Source organism: Puccinia triticina, chromosome 2A (assembly GCF_026914185.1).
Source record: "Puccinia triticina chromosome 2A, complete sequence".
NCBI lineage: Eukaryota > Fungi > Basidiomycota > Pucciniomycetes > Pucciniales > Pucciniaceae > Puccinia > Puccinia triticina.
In genome coordinates this window covers 7,177,405-7,200,724 of record NC_070559.1, presented here as the reverse complement: position 1 = coordinate 7,200,724, position 23,320 = coordinate 7,177,405, and the positions used below count along the sequence as shown (strand labels likewise).

Genomic DNA, 23,320 nt, shown 5'->3' with positions numbered 1-23,320 from the left:
TGGCGCGTCCAGAGAGGATTGAAAAACATCATTTTTCTAAGTCTCTACTGCCACAGGGTCGACCATAAGTCCCTCCTTTGGAGACGGCGTGCCCCCTCCAATAGATTGGCCCCGGTGTGTATTGGGTTTGTTTGATTGTGTTTTGATTGTTGTGTTGGCTTATCTAAGCTGCAGTGTCCCCTGATCTCCCTCGCCCCGCCAGCCTCGGCCGGCCCAGTGCCCGCCCCCCACCACTGGCCCCACCCAGGATGCCCTCCCGCCGAGCAGCCTCCGACTGGGACGGCACCCTCTCCGCCGCCCTCTCCCGCTGCCTCGCCCACCCCCACCCCGCACGCACGCCCAGCCCCGCCGCCCTCCGCTTCGCCGCCCTCTGCATCCTCTGGTACTCCTCCTCCGCACTCTCCTCCAACTCCGGCAAGGCCATCCTCACCAGGCTCCGCTTCCCGGTGACCCTGACGATCGTCCAGTTCGCCTTCGTCGCCCTCTGCTCCGGCCTCTGTCTCGCCCTCCGCCACCACCCCCTCCCCGCACACCGCAACCACCATGGCACCACCCTCCTCGGACACACCCTCGCCATCAGGATCCCCAACAGGGCCACCATCAGAGGCACCTGCATCATGAGCCTCTTCTCCATCGCTGGCCACGTCTGCAGCTCCATGGCCATCTCCAGAGTCCCCGTCAGCACCGTCCACACCATCAAGGTAGCCCATCTTTCTTTCTCTCTACACACACACACACATATATATATATCTGACCCATCCACATCCACACAGGCACTCTCCCCGCTGTTCACAGTGATCGCATATGCAGGCCTGTTCGGAGTCCGATACGGATTCAACACATACTTCTCCCTCCTCCCACTAACGCTCGGGGTCATGCTCGCATGCTCCTTCGACATGCGCGCCAACGGCGTCGGCTTCCTCTGTGCACTCGGCTCCACGGTCATCTTCGTCTCCCAGAACATCTTTGGCAAGAAGCTCCTGCCCAAGGAGAGCAGCAGCACCACCACCCCCAGCGGCGAGAAGGGCCACAAGCGCCAGTCGTCCGTCTCCGGGGCCGCCCAGATGGACAAGCTCAACCTGCTCTTCTACTCCTCGGCGATCGCCTTCCTGATGATGATCCCCATCTGGCTCTACACCGACCTGGGCGCGCTGTGGACCCGGAGCAGGACGCCGGCGGACTCGTCGGACGGAGGAATCGGCCTGCTGGGCTACTTCGTCTTCAACGGCACCGTCCACTTCGCCCAGTGCATCCTGGCCTTCTCCATCCTCTCGCGCACCTCGCCCGTCACCTACTCGATCGCCTCGCTCATCAAGAGGGTCGCCGTGATCTGCATCGCCATCGTCTGGTTCGGCCAGCCCGTCTCGGCCGTCCAGGCCCTCGGCATGCTGCTCACCTTCGCCGGCCTGTTCATCTACAACCGCGCCAAGGCCGAGATCGACCGGGGCGAGGCCCGGCGCGGGATCATCGAGCGCAGGATCGACGTCCTCCTCCCCTCCACCCAGCACGACCTCGAGCTGCTCCCGGAGGAGGCCGAGCTGAAGACCAGCAGCCAGCTCCTGATCCCCAACCACCACCACCACCACCACCACCACCACCCACACCACACCGACCTTCATCCGCCGATCATCTTCGAAAACCCCTTCCGCAGAGAATCACACCCTCCTCCCCCATCCTCCGTCCAGCTCTCACACTCCCACTCCCTCCAACACCTCAACTCCTCCTCCACCGGCCGAGCCACCCACCCCTCCTCCACCACCACCACCACCACCCGCCAACGCGCACCCAGCATCCCCACCCCCGTCTCCTTCATCGCCCCCTCCGACCATCCGCCCCCCCATCCCCACCACCATTCCTCTCCCCAACAAACACAGCAGCATCACCACCAATCTCCAGAGAAACAGCCGCTCACCCAGCCCTTCTCCAGCCCCCACCACCAGCACCACCTCCCTCTCACCCACCCCAACCCCCGCCCATCGCTCAAAGCCGCCCTCCAAGAACCCAACCCGCTCCTCCGCCCCATCGTCAACGTCCGCTAACATCCCCCCCTTTTTTTTTTGAATACTTCATCGTCTTTGTGTTTCTTTTGTGTGCGTTCGTTTGGTTAGAAGCATGTGTGTGTGTTTGTGGGTCACACTTGTGCCTGCGCAATAGATTGACACTCGTTGGACCTCCCGCCGCCTCCCTTCCTCTTCGTCGTTGTATGGGCCCCGCCCGCCCGTCTGTCTCTCTGCGCCCCGTCATTCCATCCCTCTGCTCCCCCCTCGTTTCCTCTTCCTTCTTTATATATCAATTGTTATTCGGCGGTCGATGATTTTTCGCCACCCGGTCCACTCGGGGCCTGGCCCGTGTCGGGTGGCGGGAAAGCGTCTGGACGGCTCCGCGCCCTTCCCTCGCACGAGAGAGCCGTGTGCGGATCGAGCGCTCAAGAGGTCCCGGCGGGGCCTGGCCTCCACCATCTCCGCGTCCGGTTGTTGCGGGTGTGAGAGTCGATGAACTGCGTATGGACATCGTCTGGAGTGGGTCCCTTTTGACCGGAAGGGTTTGGCTGTGCCGGCTTGCTCGTCCGGACATCAAGGGCCATGGATCTCTCCTTTCGAAGATCATGTATCCTTTATATTTTTATTATTATTTTCAGTTGTTGGCTGATGTCAATCTTTATGTAACTGCCATCCCAAAAATAAGGGTTGTGTTGATGCAATGGGGACCATCAAAATGAATTTGAATGTAGTGGGCGCTGTCTGAGTGCGTGTGAGGCGCGTTTGGCGCTCGAAACACTTCCCCGACCCCAACAACACTCTCCCAACACCTCACCTGCGATGGATCCCGCCAAGGACGCAGCCTCTCACACAGCCCCCCCTCTTCCCCTAGCACGCATGGATCCGAACCTGCCGACCGAGCCAGCAGCTGGCGCCGAGCCGCTCAAGCCGTCGGCCAAGCAGGAGGCCTACCGCGCCATGGTCAAAGACATGGAGAAAATAAGCATCAAGGCCAGAGCTACGAGTGGCCAAATTGGGACCGGGCCCCCTCCGCAGAGGGTCGGCCAACCGTTCGGCCCAGCCGACCAATCTGGTAAATCCTTTCTCCATGGATCCGCGGCTATAAGCGTGAGCGCGTTTGCCGACGAGCCCTTTCTTCGTGTTTTGCTAGGGAAGCTGGACGATCCTGAGGCGAACCCGCTGGGGATCGACATGAGTGACGGGCCCAGGGAGTTTATGACCCAGCAGCAGAGCGAGGATGCCCTGCGCGAGCTCGTCGAGGGCATGTACGACGGCGACATGGACGGCGTCGATGTCGAGGCCGCGATGCCCGACGGGCTCAGCTGCAAGCTTCTCCCCCATCAGGTCGTCGGCGTCAACTGGCTCAAGAGTCGCGAAGAAGGCAAGAAGAAGGGCGGCATTCTTGCCGACGATGTACGTCCTCGCGTTCCGTGTGGATTGCATTTGATCTGATTTGACTGCGCTCATTTCCGTTAGATGGGGTTCGGGAAAACGGTGCAATCGATCGCCTTGATTAGTGCGCACAAGCAGCTAGAAAAAGGAGCGCCCAAAACGACCCTGGTAGGCAGGCTTCCCCACATGAACACCCATCTCTACTCGCGTTGAAGTATCCACCCAACGTTTCAGGTGGTGTGTCCCTTGGCCTTGAAAGACCAGTGGGTGGACGAGGTCGAGCAGAAATCGGATCTGTCCGTGATTTTGTACCACGGACCCAAGCGGCATCAAATAGCTCACAAGCTCCACAAGTATCGGGTTGTCGTCACCACCTACGATGGTACGCATCTCTATCCGCTGCGCAAGTCATATTTCCTGCCTGACGCCCTCGTTCCCCGATAGTCGTTTCATCCGAATGGCAGAACCCGAAGAAAGCGGGGCAGACTCCCGGCGGATCGAGTGACGACGAAGACGAACTGAGCGACGGTCCTGGCGGGAAGAAATCCAAGGCGAAGGGCAAGAAGAAGGCCAAGCCCTGCCCGCTGTTCACCAAGGAGGACGGCTCCCCCATGCGCTTTTGGAGGATCATACTGGACGAGGCCCATGTCATCAAAAACCGCAACGCGCAAAAGACGAAGGCCTGTTTCGAGCTGAGAGGGACTTATAAGTGGTGCTTGACTGGTACTCCCATTCAGGTAAGTATCAGTCCCCCTTCCTCAAATTGAAGCAGGATCTCATCGCACGTCTCGAATGGCGTGGGTGTACAGAACGGCGTGGAAGACCTCTTCCCCCTGCTGCGGTTCATCGGACCATCCGTCAAGCCGTTCAACGACTACGCCCAGTTCCAAGAGAAGATCCTGAAGCCGATGAAGAGCAGCAACGGCAAAGGCGCAATCGTCAAGATCCAGGCGCTCTTGAAGATCATCTTGCTTCGCAGGTCGAAGGAGTCCAGAGACAAGGCCGGGAACCCCATACTGAAGCTTCCGGGCAAGGAGCTCATCCTGCTCCGCACTCCTTTCCGAACGAGGTACGGTGTAGGATTCCCACCAATCTTCTGTACAGCTCGCCGAAGCAGTCTTCCCTGTTCTTCCTCCACAGTGAAGAGTCGCAGTTCTATCAAAGCGTCACGGAGCGGATGGCGGACCGGATGGCCAAGATTTCCGCCAGTGGTGATGTACAGCGTGTGAGTCGACGCCTCTTCGAGTTTGGAAGCGCGCGGGTGTTCATGGAGATTTAAATGCTATCTGTAGAGCTACATCACAATCCTTACGCTGATTCTCCGCATGCGGCAAGGTCAGCATCTACACCTCAAACGGCTTGGACGGATGCATATGTGCTGACAGTATTATTTTTTTCTCATCAGCGACGCTCCACCCAGCCCTTGGCTCGGACAAAGCGGATGCGGACAACTTGGAGGCGACGGACGCAAAGAACACGTCGACGGTGGAGGATCTGGAGGACAAGGTGGACGAGCTGGCGACCCAGATCGGCGGGATGGGCGTCACGCAGGCCCAGGCGAAATGCACGATCTGTCTCGAAGTCTTGCCGGCCGAGGCCGCCGACGCGGCCCATTGCGTCGCCTGCGCGAGACAGCTCCGGCTCGCTAAGACCTTCGAGGGCATGCAGAGCTCCACGAAGGTCGCCCGGCTGCTGGAACTTCTCGACGAAATCCAGGCCGAGGACCCTAAAACACCCAAGAAGACGATCGTCTTCTCACAGGTTAAGTCTGCGTTTGCCGGCTGGCTCCATCGCTTAGAACCGCCGGGGACTGATCACGTCACCATTCGTCGATTGTTGTGGAACAGTTTACTTCGTTCTTGAACTTGATCGAGCCGTTCATCAAGAAGGCCGGCTATGGCTACACCCGATGTAAGTGTGTTGGCCCCATTAGCTTACTCCTAAGTGTGCCGACGTGGTTTGACTCCACAGACGACGGGGCCAAGTCCGCCGACGAAAAAACGCGGGCACTGGACAAGATCAAATCAGATCCCAAGTGCACAGTCTTGTTGATCTCCTTGAAATGTAAGTTGGCCCTGTATTGTACCTCGTCTTAACGCTCTGCTCTAGTTGACAGAGTGTGCTTCTCGCATCATGTTTTTGTTTCGTTGGGTTTTAGGTGGCAGCGTCGGCCTCAATCTGACCTGCTGTTCGCGGGTGATCCTCATGGATCCGTGGTGGAACCCGTCGATCGAGACCCAGGTGAACGAGCGCAGATATCCCGAATCTTTAAGAATTAAATAGCCTAACTAATTGATACGTTTTTTTTTTTTGCAAATGGCAGGCTTTTGATCGAGTAAGCATTTCCCACAACCTTCCCATCAAAGGGCTGTGAATTGAAGCGGTCCTCTTGTTCTGCCCAGTCCCATCGATTCGGACAACGGGATGACGTGTAAGTGTCGCTCTCCAGAGCTCTGGGTTGGCCAGGATGCTAACCCCCCCACACACATACACACCCGCAGGAAATGCTACAAGATAACGATCGCAGACGTGAGTCATTCCGCGGCTATGTTGTCATCAGTCGTGGGCTCAGTTAACCCTAAACCCTATCGTTGGTGACAGACAATCGAGGACCGCATCCTCGAGCTGCAAGAAAAAAAGCAATCGGTCGCCAACCAAGCTTTGGGAACGGAGGCCGCCAAGAAAATGAACAAGTTATCAGTGGCTGAGATTCTCTGTGAGTTTTCTTGTCTCCTGTGTTTATTTGATGCAGAGTGAATCAAGGTTGCTGACTTCGTGGGCCGTACTTTTGCTTTACAGATTTGTTCAAAGGATGATGAGACACATGTCATCACCTGTACTGATTGGTTGTATCTTTCATACCCGTGCTCTCTGCTTCTTGTATTCCGCTCTCTCTTTGTCTCCTTGAATGGTCCCTACTTTGTCTGGAAAATATCCTTCGGAAGTCTCTTCTGGACATTGGACGCCTCCCCTTCGCATCTGAGACCCTCGCAGTGGTGTAGATATCGACCCACAAAGCCTAGCTTTCCGCAGGGAAATCTAGCTGTTCGGGTTCCTGATCACTTCCGGGAGGCCTCAGATCTTGACGGGGGTCATCCATTTTCTCCTGGGGCTCCGCCTCGATCCCGCCAAAGACAGTTGTTCTGGTTTTGGATCTCAGTCATTGCACGGGATTAGACAGATTCTTGGTCATACCTCACAGTGCCATAGAGCTGCTTGCGAATTCAACCCAACTTGGACTGACCTTTGCTCCGTTTCAAAGATGCATGTATCGTAATGAGTGGGCTTCCTATTCCGTTTCAAATCTTCGAATCTGCCTAAGCTAACTCCCTTCTCGGGGAGCAGAGGAGGGTCCCTGCGGGACGGCGTCCCCCCTCCAATAAAGGGACTTAGTTAAGTTGTGAATCCGCGCATCCAAGTCGGCCTCCCATCAAAGATCGCAAGCCACTTTCAACGTCATCTTCAAATTGTGTTTTGTTATATCTAGCTGGGCCTGAACGAGGGATGTTGCGCTAGTCTTGATATATGACAATCATATTCCATCCCCACATCAGGTGATCATAAGTGCAATGCCAACTACATAGGTATCAAATCCAATTTGAAAGTAGTCTCGACGACTTTGGCAACCTCAATTTCATTTTATTTTGTTTTTTAAGGGATACAGCATCTTCCTCAGCCCACCCATTCCTTCACTCAGAATGGATCCTGATCATAGGTCCATCGCTTCTGCCACTGATTCTCTGCGCGAACTAGTGGAGGACGATCCTGAGGCAAACCCGCTGGCGATTGACATGAGTGACGGGCCCAGGGAGTTTATGACCCAGCAGCAGAGCGAGGATGCCCTGCGCGAGCTCGTCGAGGGCATGTACGACGGCGACATGGACGGCGTCGATGTCAAGGCCGCGATGCCCGACGGGCTCAGCTGCAAGCTTCTCCCCCATCAGGTCGTCGGCGTCAACTGGCTCAAGAGTCGCGAAGAAGGCAGCAAGAAGGGCGGCATTCTTGCCGACGATGTTGGTCCTCGCGTTCCGTGGGGATTACATTTGATCTGATCTGACTTTTCTGCGCTTATTTCCGCTAGATGGGGTTCGGGAAAACGGTGCAATCGATCGCCTTGATAAGTGCGCATAAGCAGCTCGAAAAAGGAGCGCCGAAAACGACCCTGGTAGGCAGCCTTCCCCACATGAACACCCATCTCTACTCGCGTTGAAGTATCCACCCAACGTTTCAGGTGGTGTGTCCCTTGGCCTTGAAAGACCAGTGGGTGGACGAGGTCGAGCAGAAATCGGATCTGTCCGTGATTTTGTACCACGGACCCAAATAGCTCACAAGCTCCACAAGTATCGGGTTGTCGTCACCACCTACGATGGTAAGCATCTATATCCGCGGTGCAAATCATGTTTCCTGTCTGACGCCCCCGTTCTCCGATAGTCGTTTCGTCCGAATGGCAGAACCCAAAGAAAGCGGGGCGGACTGCCGGCGGATCGAGTGACGACGAAGCCGAATTGAGCGACGGTCCAGGCGGGAAGAAATCCCAGGCGAAGGGCAAGAAGAAGGCCAAGCCCTGCCCGCTGTTCACCAAGGAGGATGGCTCCCCCATGCGCTTTTGGAGCATCATATTGGACGAGGCCCACGGTATCAAAAACCGCAACGCGCAAAAGACGAAGGCGTGTTTTGAGTTGAGAGGGACTTATAAGTGGTGCTTGACTGGCACTCCCATTCAGGTAAGTATCACTCCACCTTCGTCAAATTGAATGAGGATCTCATTACACGTCTTGAATGATTTGGGTGTACAGAACGGTGTCGAAGACCTCTTCCCCCTGCTGCGGTTCATCGGACCATCCGTCAAGCCGTTCAACGACTACGCCCAGTTCCAAGAGAAAATCCTGAAGCCGATGAAGAGCGGCAACGGCAAAGGCGCAATCGTCAAGATCCAGGCTCTCTTGAAGATCATCTTGCTTCGGAGGTCAAAGGAGTCCAGAGACAAGGCCGGGAACCCCATACTGAAGCTTCCGGGCAAAGAGCTCATTCTGCTCCGGATTCCTTTCCGAACTAGGTACAGTGTGGCCAAGCGCGGAGTCCCACAAATCTTTCATATAACTTGCTGAAGCTTTCCTCCCTGCTCTTCCTCCACAGTGAAGAGTCACAATTCTACCAAAGTGTCAAAGAGCGCATGATGAACCGGATGGCCAAGATTTCTGCCAGCGGTGATTTACAGCGAGTGAGTCAACGCTTCTTCAACTTGGTGAGCTTGGAAGCGCGCGGGTGTTCATGGAGATTTAAATGCCATCTGTAGAGCTACATGGCCAAGCTTACACTGCTTCTCCGCATGCGGCAAGGTCAGCATCTACACCCCAAACGGCTTGACCGGCTGAACATGCGCTGACAGTATTTTTTTCCTCATCAGCAACGCTCCACCCTGCCCTTAGCTCGGACAAAGCGGATGCGGATAACTTGGAGGCGACGGACGCGAAGAACACGTCGACGGTGGAGGATCTGGAGGACAAAGTGGACGAGCTGGCGGCCCAGATCGGCGGGATGGGGGTCACGCAGGCCCAGGCGAAATGCGTGATCTGTCTGGAAGTCTTGCCGGCCGAAGCCGCCGACGCGGCCCATTGTGTCGGCTGCGCTAGACAGCTCCGGCTCGCTGAAACCTTCGACGGCATGCAGAGCTCCACCAAGGTCGCCCGGCTGTTGGAACTTCTGGACGAAATCCAGGCCGAGGACCCTAAAACACCCAAGAAGACGATCGTCTTTTCTCAGGTTAAGTTGTTTGCGTTTGCCGGCTGTCTCCATTTATTAGAACCGCCGGGACTGATTTAGTCACCAATGATCAATTCTGTTCAAACAGTTTACTTCGTTCTTGAACTTGATCGAGCCGTTCATCAAGAAGGCGAGCTATGGCTACACCCGATGTAAGTGTATTTTCCCCATTAGCTTGGTCCTAAGTGCTGAATTGGCTTGACTTCACAGACGACGGGGCGAAGTCCGCCGATGAAAAAACGCGAGCACTGGATAAAATCAAATCAGATCCCAAGTGCACAGTCTTGTTGATCTCCTTGAAATGTTGGTCAACCCTGTATCGCCCCTCGTCTCAACGCTCTGTTCTAGCTGACAGAGTGTGCTTTTGTTTTGTTTTAGGTGGCAGCGTCGGCCTCAATCTGACCTGCTGTTCGCGGGTTATCCTCATGGATCCGTGGTGGAACCCGTCGATTGAGACCCAGGTGAGCGAGCGCAGATATCCCGAATCTTTAAGAATTAACAAGCCTAACTAATTGATACGTTTTTTTTTTTGCAAATGGCAGGCTTTCGATCGAGTCAGTATTTCCCACAACCTTCCCATCAAAGGGCTGTGAATTGAAGCGGTCCTGTTGTTCTGCCCAGTCCCACCGATTCGGACAACGGGATGATGTGTAAGTGTTGCCCTTCAAAGCTCTGCGTTGGCAAGGATGTTAACCCACACCCACACATGCAGGAAATGCTACAAGATAACGATTGCAGACGTGAGTCATTCCGCGGTTGTGTTGTCATCTGTCGTTGGCTCAGTTAACCTTAAACTCTATCGTTGGTGACAGACAATCGAGGACCGCATCCTTGAGTTGCAAGAACAAAAGCAATCGGCCGCCAACCAAGCTTTAGGAACAGAGGCCGCCAAGAAAATGAACAAGTTATCAGTGGCTGAGATTCTCTGTCAGTTTTCTCCTTTCCTCTGTTTTTATCTGATGCGGAGCAAGGCAAGGTTGCTGACTTGTGGGCTGTACGTTGGCCTGGTGGGTTTCCAGATTTGTTAAAAGGATGAAGAGACACACATCTCATCACTGATGAGAAACAGACAAGAGAACACACACAATGACATTGCATGTAGAGAAACTGAGGGACAAGTTTATATACATGCAGACTGAAGGGGGTCTAGGAGAGCCCTAACAGGAACCCAGTCTGGGGTTACAACACTCCCCCCTTGCCTAGACGCCTATTATCCTCCCGTAATCCTCCCCTGGAAAAATTCAAACACCTCTTTTTCCAAAGCCTTGGTGAAGATATCTGCTAGTTGCTCACTCTTTTTTTGTGTAACACTTGGTTTGTAAGGTAGAATTCACGGTTGACATGTTGTACTCTTTTGTTGGCTGAATCTTCTGTGCTTACATGTATGCCAGCTTGGTTGTTGCAATGCATTAGGCCCATGTAATTCATTTTAAGGACATCGCTGAGTTGGTGTTGTACCCACAGCACTTGTCTGGTACCAATTCTTAGCGCCATGTACTCGGCCTGGCACGTTGTGGTAACCCTGTTCCTGTTCATACCACCACTTTCATATCACATAAAATGTCAGCCGGGCTACTACATTAAGTTAGAGCCCAGCTAACTTAAGATACAACAGGTGTTAAGAAGCACACATTTATTGCGGCGCAGAGCGCCGCGCATAAAATAAATACCATATTCATTATTAGAACACTAAGTAGCGGCGCAGAGCGCCGCGCATACTAAAATGAATATATAACAAAGTCTTCCCTTAGAACAATGAGAGACTGTCAAAACTCCAGCCGCAAGCAGCGGCCGGAGAAGAAAAATAAACTATGTTCAAAAACCCGTTCTCAGGCCAAGAGAACGGGTTTGCTATTTGTCTGAACAGAACAAAGAGATGGTAGAACATTCTACAGGAAACGGCCGGAGGAGAGTAGTAAAAGAAGTGAACCACTGCTTCTCCACCGGCCAAAGATGAACAACCAATAGAACAACACCAAGAGTGGAACTCTTCCTTGGACCAAGGAAGAGTAATACTCGCCGTTGAGTAACGAGGACAGGAGCGATGCGAGCAATAGAAAGCTCTACCACTCCTGTCCTAACCAATCTTTCCCGCGGCCGAGAAGCCGCGAGGAATTTGAAAATAGAAAGGCGACCCCACCGGTCGCTGCAAGAATATATAAAGGAGGCTTTTGAGCAAGTAAAAGCCTCCTCAGATTCATACCAACTACCTCGTCGCCGTACCAGCCCCCCCTCGTCTATCAGACCCAGTCGCTTGCCTGTACAGTTCCGATCTTGGTTTGTTTGATTCATTTTCTGTCTTCTTTCGTGGACTCTCTTCACGAGTAAGTCCGCTGTTTTCATTTCTCTATTGGGATCTCTATCCCCTAGCCTGGGAACGTTTATACGTTTGAAATACACCCTTGATTGGGCCCCAGAAGTCACAGGTTTTATAAAAACCCCTGCGCATTCCGTGCGCAGGCCCTGTAAGATCCACGGAGGGCACTTAAATACCCCAGGCGCTCCTGGCCCCTCCGTTAAACCCCTTTTTGGGTTTATCTCAAAATAACTTTATTATACTTTTGCCGCGCTTCTATCGCGCTTACCACCGCACTGCTGCGCAGTCACCAGTGTAGCTAGAAGAGTATATCTACTCTTGGCATCACCGCACCTGACATAAAACCTTCCAAAATATCCCTTTATTACTTCATATTCAGATTCTACATCCCACTTTACCCCTATTCACCCACTCATTATACCTAGGATTTGAAAAGTTTGGAGCAACTGAAATAGATTGCTTTATTTAATATAGGGGGTTGAGAAATCAACTCCTGTGAATTAAAAAATCGACTCCCAAATTGGGTTTACGTCGCGCGGACTGCTTCACGACGTCTCCCCCGGGTCCTTATGACTGGATTTTGACCCGGGGGGGTTTTGGGAGTTGGAATTGTAATTCCGCGGTCCCAAATGGGAGTCAGGACTTTAATTTTACAATAATTCCCAGAAAATAGGCAAATATTTATATCTCCTCACTGGAGCTCCCAAACGCTCCCAAAATTTTACAGAAATCTAGATACACTGTCTAGAAAATATGCTTAAATTTACAGCATTATAAACATGAAGGAAGGCCTTGCGGAACAGGGGCTGATTTGGCGGATTTCCTCCTAAGGAAATCCCGCAAAACCTTATCTAAGGTGCTCCAGATGGCCCCAAATTTTTTCGGCCATAAGAATACACTCTTTAAAACTTATTTTGAGCTTCATGGCATTAGCACACCTCAGGGACACCTTGTGTAGCCGGGGGCTGATTTGGCGGATTTTCTACCAAGGAAATCCCGCAAAACCTTATCTACGGTGCTCCAAATGGCCCCAAATTTTTTCCGCCATAAAAATACACTCTTCAAAACATATTTTGAGCTTCACAGCATTAGCACACCTCAGGGACACCTTGTGTAGTAGGGATGGCACTTTGCACCCGGGTACCCGGACAGAATTTCAGTAAAATCAGAAACCCGCACCCGCGGAGCGGGTACCTGGAGGGTACCCGGGTGAAAGTAGCAGGTACCTGGGTGCAAGTGGCCAGTACTGGGGTGCCCAAGGGCCGGAAAGCGGGTTTGGAGTTGCGCAGCTGCGGCTCACATAGACCCTAGGGGTGTGGCGCCTGTCCTAGTGTCCGTTTGCACGCAAACTGACAGGACACCGATCTTTTTTCCTGTCCGTTTATGTCCGTTTGCGTGCAAACGGACAGTAAACGGATGTTTTGTCCTGTCCGTTTGCACGCAAACAGACGGGACATGGATGTCTTTCCTGTCCGTTTGCACACAAACGGACAGGACGCGGATGTCTTTCCTGTCTGTTTGCACGCAAACGGACAGGACACGGATGTCTTTCCTGTCCGTTTGCATGCAAACGCGGACAGGACTCCGTCATGCAAACGGACAGGAAAAAACATTGGTGTCCTGTCCGTTTGCACGAACGGACAGGACAAAACATCGGCTCTGTCCTGTCTGTTTGCGTGCAAACGGACAGGACAGAACATCGGCGTCCTGTCCGTCCCCAACACCTCTGTCCTGTCCGTTTTCCGCAAACAGACCGGACAAAATATTGGTGTCCTGTCCGTTTGCGTGCAGGACAAAACATTGGCAGCCTGTCCGTTTGCGTGCAAACGGGCAGGACAGCCCCAACACCTCTGTCCTGTTTGTTTGCACGCAAACGGACAGGACAGGTCAGATAGGCGGGTACCCTGGTATTGAATTTTTGGCTGGCCCTGACACCCGCACCCGCACCCGGCATCCGCTGGCGGGTACCCGCGGCCATCCCTATTGTGTAGGCGGGGGCTGATTTGGCGGATTTCCTACTAAGGAAATCTCCCAAAACCTTATCTAAGGTGCTCCAAATGGCCCCAAATTTTTTCTGCCATATGAATAAACTCTCTAGAAAATATTTTGAGCCCCAAGGAGGTATTACCCATCAGGAATGCCTTCTATAAGCAGGGGGCTAATTTGATTTCCTACTAAGGAACTGCACCAAATCCTTATCCACAGGGCTTTATAGAAGGTGTTCCTGATGCTTAATAACTCCTTGGTATTCAAAATAATTTCTAGAGAGGGTATTCATATTGTATAAAAAATCTGGGGGTGTTTAGAGCACCTTAGATAAGGTTTTGTGGGATTTCCTTAGTAGGAAATCCGCCAAATCAGCCCCCGGCTACACAAGGTGTCCCTGAGGTGGGCTAATGCCGTGAAGCTCAACATATGGTTTGAAGAGTTTATTCTTATGGCAGAAAAAATTTGGGGCCATTTGGAGCACCGTAGATAAGGTTTCGCGGGATTTCCTTGGTAGGAAATCCGCCAAATCAGCCCCCGGCTACACAAGGTGCACCTGAGGTGTGCTAATTCCGTGAAGCTCAACATAAGTTTTAAAGAGTGTATTCTTATGGCAGAAATAATTTGGGGCCATTTGGAGCCCCTTAGATAAGGTTTTGTGGGATTTCCTTAGTAGGAAATCCGCCAAATTAACCCCCCTGTTCCGCAAGGCCTTCCTGATTGTTTATACTGCTGTAAATCTAAAAATATATTCTAGACAGTGTATCTAGATTGCTGTAAAAGTTTGGGAGCGTTTGGGTGCTCCAGTGAGGAGATATAAATATTTCTCTATTTTCTGGGATTTTTCGTAAAATTAAAATCCCGACTCACGTTTGGCATTGCGGAATTACAATTCCAACTTCCAAAACGCCCCCAGGTCAAAATGCGGTCAGGAGGACCCGGGGAAGACGTCCCAGAGCGGTCCGCGCAACGTAAACTGCGTTTGGGAGTTGATTTTGTAATTTGAGGGAGTTGATTTCTCAACCCCCTTAGAGCATCAGCATTGGTGGCTAAGTTAGTATGGACTAACTAGCTTGGATTATGCTCGGAATAAGCTAATCCGATGAGCCAACCGCATGGGTGGGGATTAGCGGGTCCGAGGCTGTCGGAGGCTATGTGTTTAGGTGCCTGTATGTTATGTGTTTGGCACCTAAACACATAGAGCTCATGCTTATGAGCATGTTGAATATTCATTGTGTGTTTATTCCAAGGACTAGTGAGGTCTACATGTAGACCCCACTAGCTCCAAACCAAGCTCCAGGTCAAGTTGATCCCGAGTTGATCCAAGCCAATGTGGATGCAGGGGTGTACTAAGTGCCCTAATCCGGGCTAACTTAGTGCCAAATGCGGATTCTCTTAATATATATATATATAACTACAACTGTATGTATATTAAAATACAGAAACAAATCTATTTTTTACCTGAAAGCAGCACAAGATTGTGCTTGGCTTTGGCAACGGTGGGTAGTTACGGTACAGTTATTGGTAACGTACCAATATCGTAACAGTTTTTCTCTTGTTACCGTTACCGTTAACCGTAACGGAAGTGCGTTGCGATATTGCACACCCAGGATGTATGGCATTTAACATCCGTTACAATATCTGCCCGCACGGAGGGGCAGATATCGGACTGCATATGATCCAGAGGGGGCCATTTGCCCCTCTTTATCTCGTTAACCAGTGGTTAACGCGTTACGCTACTAGTAACGCAAGTAACACACCAAAAAAATCAGGCCCGGGGTTACAACTAGTCGTTACTAGTAGCGCTAACGCCTAAGCGCAGTAGCGGCAAGCGTTACGCTACGCAGATAACGGTGGTTATCGTAGCGTATCGTAACTACCCACCGCTGGCTTTGGTTTTTCTAGTTGGGTTGCTGAGCTATGGGATTGAGGCTGCAACAAGGTTTGGTCAAGTCTAATAGTGACAATTTAGACGCTATTAGCTCTTCCTCTCTTGCGTTACTTTTAGGTCTGAGCTTACGCTTACCAATGCAGGGACCAGTTATCTTAGTAGCCTGGTCCTGTCCTGCCTATACGGCTGGGCTGCATCTGGGTCTGCTTGTCAAACATAGTTTGTCTGAGTTAGCTTTGTCTAGTTTCTCTTGCTCTGATCTTGAGGAAAGAGCTGCTCACCTTGTTGATTGGTGCTGCCTGTAATCCTGTTGAGGAGGGTGGTTCTGGTCTGGTCTGCGATAAAATCAGCAAGACTTCTGTTGAGATAAAGTAGGTTAGCTTGCGCTCCAACTTGAATCTCTTCTTTTTCCTGCTGACTTACCCAGAGGCGTGTTTTGGCTGTTGTCTTTCTGTTGCGCTGACCGTTAAGGTTCTGACATCTGCAAGCATCAGAGTCAAGCTTGTCAGCGGCTATCTGGGTTAGGGTTGGGTTTTTGGTTCTGGACTGCTGGAGGGGGCTTACCTCTTTGTGCAGCTGGGTTTGGGTTTAGTTCTAGCCGCGCCAGCTTCCTCAAGGGTTGCTGCGGGTTTTGGTCTGGGAACCGTGCTAGCTTCCTTGACGGTTGCTGCGGGTCTAGGTCTGTAATCTCACAGGATTTCCAAATGGATCAGCAGTTTTTGGCATTCATAGTTTTGGCAGGTATTTTCTTCATACATACCCTTAGCATTATTACATACATGATTCATTTAGTATCATAGCTACATAGGACTGCAGATTATGCATAGTTTCATTACACAATTTTCCCTTCATATGATATCAGCAGTACATTCCTTCATAGTTCCTGTAGCTATTACCAAATGCTCATCTTCATTATGTACACTTCTTGGACCTTATATCTGTTACTTCTGCTCATCATTATTTCATCTTCTACATATTTACATTTCATATACACTCCTTGGTCATTGTACCTTCATCATTACCGCTCATCTTCAGATAGTGTTACTATTTGCTCATCATGTATTACCCTCCTGTAGTACTTCTCACATATATAAACACCCCTCTATATGTTGTATCCCCATCATGCACTTTCACCCACTGCACTCTGTATGCACCCTTCCCCCAATACACTCTTGAAGGGATTTAAAATGAATACCGCCGCACAAAGAAAGCATAGAGATGAACCTTTGGGCTTGAGAAGGGACAGTGAGGGGATGAGAGCCCACCGGATTGGCTTGGATTGGAGGCGCAGATAATGAAGAAGAAGAACCAATGGGGTTTTGATTTCTGTGTCTAGGCTGAGTTGATATAGACTATGTACACAGCATCAAGTTGTGGTAGAGAGCAAATTGAATAAAAGGAGATGGAACCAGATGGAACTCAGGGAGAGATCAGGTGACATGCAGGATATCACAAACATAGCGCGCGCACAAGAGAAGTCAAACACAATGGAAAACTAATCAGGCAAGTACAGGCAGGGATTGATGTCACAAGGCTGTCAAGACAAGCTAATATGACCACAAAACATGAGACAACACAGGTGGAGACAAGCATAAGATGTGAAGATAACAACCAAGGACTTCTGGGGAGGAAAAGAGGCAGAGGGAAGAAATGAAAATCTAACAACTCTGTAGCACCTTTTCACATCACACTTAGATAACTCTTTCACCCCATTGAAATATATCTCCCAGCATATATCTCTTTACCTTTACCTCAGAGCCTTGACCCATCTCCCAGTGTCTCAAGAGCTTCTGCTTTTCCCCCATCTCACTTCTCCTCTCTCACTCAGTAGGATTGATACACCTCAAACTCATAAGTGTTCAAGTCATCTAAGTCAAAGAGAATCATCAGCCACACCCTTTTTCTTTTTCTTAGTGTAACCCTCTCTCCATCAGCATTAGTCAAGAGGGAAGCCTCAGCAGCACCTGTAGCCTCTTCTACATTATTAGTAGTGTAGTTGACTATTTCCCCTCACAGCTCTTTCCTGATCTTTTAGGAGTTCCACAACGTTGACACCGCAATTGTTGCAAAACATCTTGATGTCCATAGGACCAAGCATCCATAGAAAGTCACAAGGATTCCATACGTGGACTTTGCAAATTCACCTCCCTACAACGTGTCACAGAAACACTTCAGCAGACAGTCACCATTGTCCGGTTACAAGTCCAAATACAGGTCCTGAGATTCAGCCAGACAACCTATAAGATGCTGTACTGCCTTCCAGTGGGCCGGTCCTGGTGTAGCTGAGAAGCACGCTAAGAGATTTACCGCAAAGCAAATATCTGGTTGGCTGCCCACTGGTAGGTAGCTGAACATGCCGATGATAGACAGAAAATCAGTAGAAGTGGATGTGTCACCAGAGGGGTCAGTAATTAGGTCCACCAAGGCAGGAAGGGGAGTTTTTGCCTTGAAGCAACGGTGGGTTGCTAATTTACTCTACAATAACCAGGGCTGTAGAGTAAATTAGTGAACTGCGCCTAACATTTTTACAGTTATTGTTAACACTAGCGCGCAGATAGCCGCGTCACGGTTATCATAACTGACCCGTTTTTTGTACAGCCATTACTAGTAAATTAATGTGTTATTGAGAAAAGTAACATGTTATTAAGCAATTAAGGGCCAAATTAGCCCTTATCAAGCAGAGCAACACTTTATTAAGCAGTGAAATGCCAAATCTGCCCTGAAATAGCCTTTTATTGCTCAATATATTGATAAATATCTGCTGCTCTGCGCATAGATTTTGTAGCGGCCTTGAAAAAAAACACCCGCCCGGTGCAATATTGATATCACACCACATTTCCCCATGGCTACCGGTCCGGTTAGCGTAGAGGTACCAAAAATCACCACAATAAAGTTACAATATCAATAACCGTAAAGTAGCGACCCACTGTTGCTTGAAGGCACCATCCCAATGAAGATCCAGGATGTTGCTGATGAGTTTCAATTGTCAGAGGCGGAAACCGGATTGGTTCCTATTTATTTCAAGCCCTACAATTGAATCTAACCCGTCAGACCATTTTATTTTCAGTAGGCCCTTCAAACCCTCTTCCAAAGATCTAAGTAGCGCATCAGAGGATACCGTAAAAATGCTGTTGTCCACGTGTATCCAAACAATAAAGTGTTTATCTTTGTGTTTCAGCATGTAGAGTGAGTTGTTGTATTGACTGGCTTTGAAACCAATATCCTTGAGGACCCCCTTGAGGTGGAGCCACCAGCAGCGCACTGCTTGCTTTGTGCCGTACAGAGCCTTGTGGAGAAGAAGGGCTTCTCCTGGTTTAACTTTCATCCCTTCAGGGGCCTCAACCCAGACTTTTTCATCAATGGGGGAGTTGAGATAAGCTGCGACAAAATCAAAGGAATATACTCTCCAATTGAATTTAGCTGCCAAGGTTAGTACTAGCCACATTGTGACAAAGGTTGTGGTAGGCGCAAACGTGGCAAGGTAGTCTACCCCCACGACTTGCGTAAAACCTTTAGCTACATACCGTGCTTTAAAACAAATGGTCTTCCCAGCCTTGTCAGTCTTTTCCGCAAAAACCCAGCGGCCTTTCAGAGGTTTTCTTCTGCATGGGATAGGCCTTGCCAACCACACTTTCATTACGTCCAAATTGGAAATCTCCTCTTCAATTGACGCTTTCCAGCATTGCCAATACAGGGACTTCTGAGCCTGTTTGAAAGTTTTGGGGATGCTGGTTGCAAAAAACGTACATGGTCTACGATCAGTTCCTGTTGCTCAAATCTGATATGTTCATTGAAATCTCCAAGTTCCATGAGGTTAACAATGTATGAAAAATCCAATTTTTTATACAAGAAATCTGTGAACTTTTGTCTTGCTTAGCTGGGTCAGAGTTTGGTTTTGGGGTGGCCTGGGGCTTTTGCACAGAAGGTGTTGCTCTGGTGATTGTAATTTTCCACAGACTGTCAATGGTATTGGTGGTTTGTCTGGCTATTTGACCAACACTGATGCAAGCAGTTGTTTGGTGTCCTTGACCAGGAAAACCCAACCCTTGCTGTTGTTGCAGTGAGCTACAACCCAACCTTCTAGAGCTCTGTTGTCCAATTTTTTGTGTTTTTCCGACAGAACATGAAGAAAATCCTTTTGTCCAAAAATTCTTGATCTGTCACACAAAGCTTTAAACCTGTAAAAAGACTAAAAAGGGGTGATTAGCCCGCTTTGCTTGTTAGGGATCATATTTAGTTTTTCACACGCCCATAAAAATCAAAACCCCAGAAAGGCTTTCCCATACCACTGTCAATAAGAATTTTTCTGCCCATGTTGGCCACAGTTTGATTGAACTGCTCGATGACTCCGTTTTGGTAGTGGTGATAGGGAAGGGCTCTTTCAGATTTTATCCCTTTCCCTTGGAGGAAGTTGGCTAGTTCTGTGCTGGAGAATTCGCCTCCGTTGTCTGTGCAAACAATCTTCACCTGGTTCCCGGTTTGCCGCTCCCACCTTGTGATTCTCTCAATGATATGTTTTCTGGACTGATACTTTTGGAAAAGGACTTTTGCTTTGCTGAAGCCAGTTGCTAAATCTTGGATAGTTAGTAAGGACCTTCCTTTATTGAAAGTGTCAACCTCAAACGGTCCCACAATTTCAGCAACGGTGGGCCAGCTACGCTAACCGTAGCGTTAGCGTGGCGTAGCGTAGCGGAATTCCGCTAACTTTTAGCGTAGCGTTAGCGGAATTGCGCCTTTCTGCGCTAACGCTACGCGCAAAGGGTGCGCAGCTAATTTAGCTGTTAGCGTAGCGTTAGCGCAGATGCGCGCAATTGCGCTAATGCTACACACGCAGGGCGCAAAAGAGCGCGCGCTACGGTGCGCCACAGTGCTTTTAGCTGAAAAAAGGCCTTTTTTCCGCTAAAAGCGCTGTAGCGCAGCGTAGCGTAGCGTAGTGACTGTAGCGGCGCGCTAACACTAACATACAATTGGCGCGCTGTTAGCGCCGCTGAAACGTAGCGCAGCGTAGCGGCGCTAACAGCGCGCTAACGCTACTCAAAATGAGCGGGCGCTTTTTGCCGCTACACTAACGCTAAGTGGCCCTGTAGCGTAGTGTAGCGTAGCAGCCCACCGTTGATTTCAGCAGTGATGATGTCAAGCTTACTGATTTCACAATAAGAAGAAGAGAGTCTGTTATTATTCATGCTCTTGATTCTTGCACAGACACCGCAATTAACTTCTCCCTTTGGTAGGGATATTGGTAGGCCGGTACAAAGTTTTTCCTGAATTATTTGTCAAACTTGACACATGCTGGTGTGGCCAAATAACCTATGAAAGTGTAGAAGGATGGTCTCATATTTATTAAGGATGCTAGCAGGGACTTTTTTTTTGTCTTTGCTCTCAATGTTCAATGGAGTCACAAAAGGATGTTGTGCCATTTGGACACGGACGGCTGTTGACACCGGGCAGAAATCTGGCTTGGTTAACGGCAAGTTCTTATTGAAAATACGGGAGATAGGAGTAGGAAACATATGTGAGGCTTGTTGAGGGATCAGAGTTGAGGGAAAAGTGATAAGCAAGGCAGGGACTGGAGGCAGCGGGCACGGTGCGGATTCAAGTGAGATGGTTGTGGAAGGATTAGTTTATCATTGCACAATGAGAAAGTGAGAGAGAAAACAAAGAGAGAAAGGAAAAAAGGAAAGAAAGAAAAGAGACTATGACTTGGCAGCGGGAATGGTGTGGAGTCAAGTGAGATGGTTGTGGAAGGATGAGTATTGGGGGGGGGGGGGGACGGAGTTGGTAGGAGAAAAATTTGGGAAGGGGGAAAAGGAAAGAAAGAGTTTAAGATTGGGGATTGGAGAGGAGGAATAAGGAAAGGGAGGTATTTTCAGAGATGGAGCGGTGGGATAAACAGAGGAGAGTTATGGATGTGGATTTTAAAATGGACTTTCCAGAGAAAGAATATAAGAGAGAAGAAAAAAAATGGAGGTTGATGGTTTTCCAGGAAAGGTAGGGTTCCAATGTTGAGTCAATGACCACATGAATGACCCTTACACCTGTTCAGCCCCAAACACCCAGGATCCCAGGTGAGGATATACTGATGGTTAGCTACTCCACAGTAGCTTAATCAGCAGTATAGGATGCAAACAATCTAGGTTCAGAGAGTTCAAGATATGGTTCTGGTGTATGATGACGGAGGTGTTTGGTGGCAGATTGGGAGGATTTTGGAGGAAAGCAAGAGAGAAAGATGGAACAACAGAAAAAAATATCCAGTTCAATTACACCCTACTCTGGTTTACCTGTGCTGATGAGAGAGATTTTCAGGTTGATTATGCCCTATGCTGGGCTACCTTTGACAATGATGATTTTAAAGAATTTCTGTAGCAAGAAACTTTGGGCGCTCATAACCTGATGAGAAACAGACAAGAGAACACACACAATGACATTGCATGTAGAGAAACTGAGGGACAAGTTTATATACATGCAGACTGAAGGGAGTCTAGGAGAGCCCTAACAGTAACCCAGTCTGGGGTTACAACAATCACCTGTACTGATTGATTATATCTTTCATACCCGTGCTCTCTACTTCTTGTATCCCACTCTTGCCTTGTCTCCTTGATCAAGGGTCCCTATTTTTGTCTGGAAACTATCTGCCAGAAGTCTCTTCTGGATATTCTCTCCTGGGGGTCTCTGAATCCATCCCGCAAAAGAAGATTGTTCTGGAGATGTCAGCGTGCATAAAACTTAAAGTGACATCTCCCAGCCAAAATTGCAGTTTATTATTTTATGTAAAAAGATCTTATGCAATTTTGAATACCATAGATACATATAAGAGTTGTGTTAGAGCAATGTTAAAGCATGGCAATGTGCACTCATTTTTGGGGTGGTGATATGTAGTAGTGGAGGACTTTGTTGTGACACAGATGTCACATGCATCTCCTGGACTCGCCGCAGCACAACCAGTACTCCTCATCCGGGACAATCCCGGGTTGAGGAGCGGACTACGTGGAATATATAGTTAGTGAGCCGGTCATACCTGAATAGGTTATGAGCCTTTTATCTCGAACTTAAGACGTGATCTACAATCTTCCAATCTCATTTGATTCACCTCACCGGCCGCCAATTCGACCTGACGGCTATATCTTCTCGACCGGTAGCTCAGACTAGAGTGTAATCGACCGCCATCGGGAGGATCTGCGTTACTTTGCCGTAACGCTGTGAGGTGCTCTGGGATAAGTAGACCTTGCTTTTCCCCTTTCTTGTGAGCCTGGGTCTCTATAGTGACCTCAGGACACAAGAAATGGGGGGGGGGCAATGGTTGGATTTCTTGGGATAAAGAAACTACAACTATAAGAGAAAAAGAGAAAGAGAAAGGGAAACCAAGCAGGAATAAGGAAGAAGAGAAGTACTAGGTTATTCTAGTGGGAATGCACTTCCACTGGCAATGCTACTCTTCTGAAGAGTGCTGCTTATCTGTGCTAGAAGTGCTACAGCTTCCTCTCAGGAGGGTATCTGGATTAGATAAGTTTAAACCAGCCACAGTTTTTTAGACTTCTCTCTGGACAGTCAAGGTTCTTAATGGGAAACCTGAGGGACAGCCCTGAAACCTAGATTTGTGGCAAAGGCCAAGTGATAATAAGGGATAGCCCTGTGATCAAGATAGAGGCAAAGGCCTGTAGATTTGGAGGGACAGCCCTGTGATCAAGAAGGAGGCAAAACCAGAAGAAAGAGCAGATCAAGCAAGACACAGAGTTGTACCTCTGAGATAAACAAGGTTCAGTGAAAGAGGTTACTTACTGTCAATATCCTAGGCGCCTGTGACGGTAGGTATACTGGGAGTATAGTAGGCTCTTTGGTGGTGATCCTGGAGTTATCTGGGTGGTGGTTCTGGTGTGCTGAAGTCTGTAGATCCGCCTCAGGCAAGGGGGATCCTGACTACGAAAATTTTCACAGTTTGCTTATGTAATTTACATATGTACATGTGGTTTGGCG

General features: G+C 49.8%; 4 protein-coding genes across 4 annotated transcripts; 3 read left to right on the top strand and 1 right to left on the bottom strand.

Moving 5' to 3' along the window:
- Positions 1–248: 248 nt before the first annotated feature.
- Positions 249–2,039, top strand: PtA15_2A769 (uncharacterized protein; the record flags this gene model as incomplete). Its single annotated transcript, XM_053166823.1, has 4 exons — positions 249–293; positions 420–701; positions 774–1,555; positions 1,652–2,039. 4 exons carry the CDS (start codon positions 249–251, stop codon positions 2,037–2,039), a joined length of 1,497 nt encoding a protein of 498 aa, XP_053018007.1.
- A 257-nt stretch (positions 2,040–2,296) lies between these two features.
- PtA15_2A768 (uncharacterized protein) lies at positions 2,297–2,584 on the bottom strand (the record flags this gene model as incomplete). The annotated part of the gene is made up of 2 exons (XM_053166822.1): positions 2,297–2,387; positions 2,457–2,584. 2 exons carry the CDS (start codon positions 2,582–2,584, stop codon positions 2,297–2,299), a joined length of 219 nt encoding a protein of 72 aa, XP_053018006.1.
- Positions 2,585–2,876: 292 nt separating this feature from the next.
- Positions 2,877–6,208, top strand: PtA15_2A767 (uncharacterized protein; the record flags this gene model as incomplete). Its single annotated transcript, XM_053166821.1, has 17 exons — positions 2,877–3,072; positions 3,151–3,413; positions 3,477–3,560; positions 3,627–3,774; positions 3,837–4,129; positions 4,202–4,461; positions 4,533–4,617; positions 4,685–4,727; positions 4,798–5,153; positions 5,240–5,303; positions 5,364–5,456; positions 5,551–5,633; positions 5,716–5,727; positions 5,795–5,823; positions 5,894–5,921; positions 5,994–6,108; positions 6,192–6,208. The coding sequence occupies 17 exons, from the start codon at positions 2,877–2,879 to the stop codon at positions 6,206–6,208; spliced, it is 2,169 nt and encodes a 722-aa protein (XP_053018005.1).
- Positions 6,209–7,090: 882 nt separating this feature from the next.
- Positions 7,091–10,191, top strand: PtA15_2A766 (uncharacterized protein; the record flags this gene model as incomplete). Its single annotated transcript, XM_053166820.1, has 16 exons — positions 7,091–7,405; positions 7,474–7,513; positions 7,624–7,761; positions 7,824–8,116; positions 8,189–8,448; positions 8,529–8,613; positions 8,689–8,731; positions 8,800–9,155; positions 9,244–9,307; positions 9,366–9,458; positions 9,534–9,616; positions 9,698–9,709; positions 9,777–9,805; positions 9,868–9,895; positions 9,968–10,082; positions 10,175–10,191. 16 exons carry the CDS (start codon positions 7,091–7,093, stop codon positions 10,189–10,191), a joined length of 1,971 nt encoding a protein of 656 aa, XP_053018004.1.
- Positions 10,192–23,320: the final 13,129 nt, after the last annotated feature.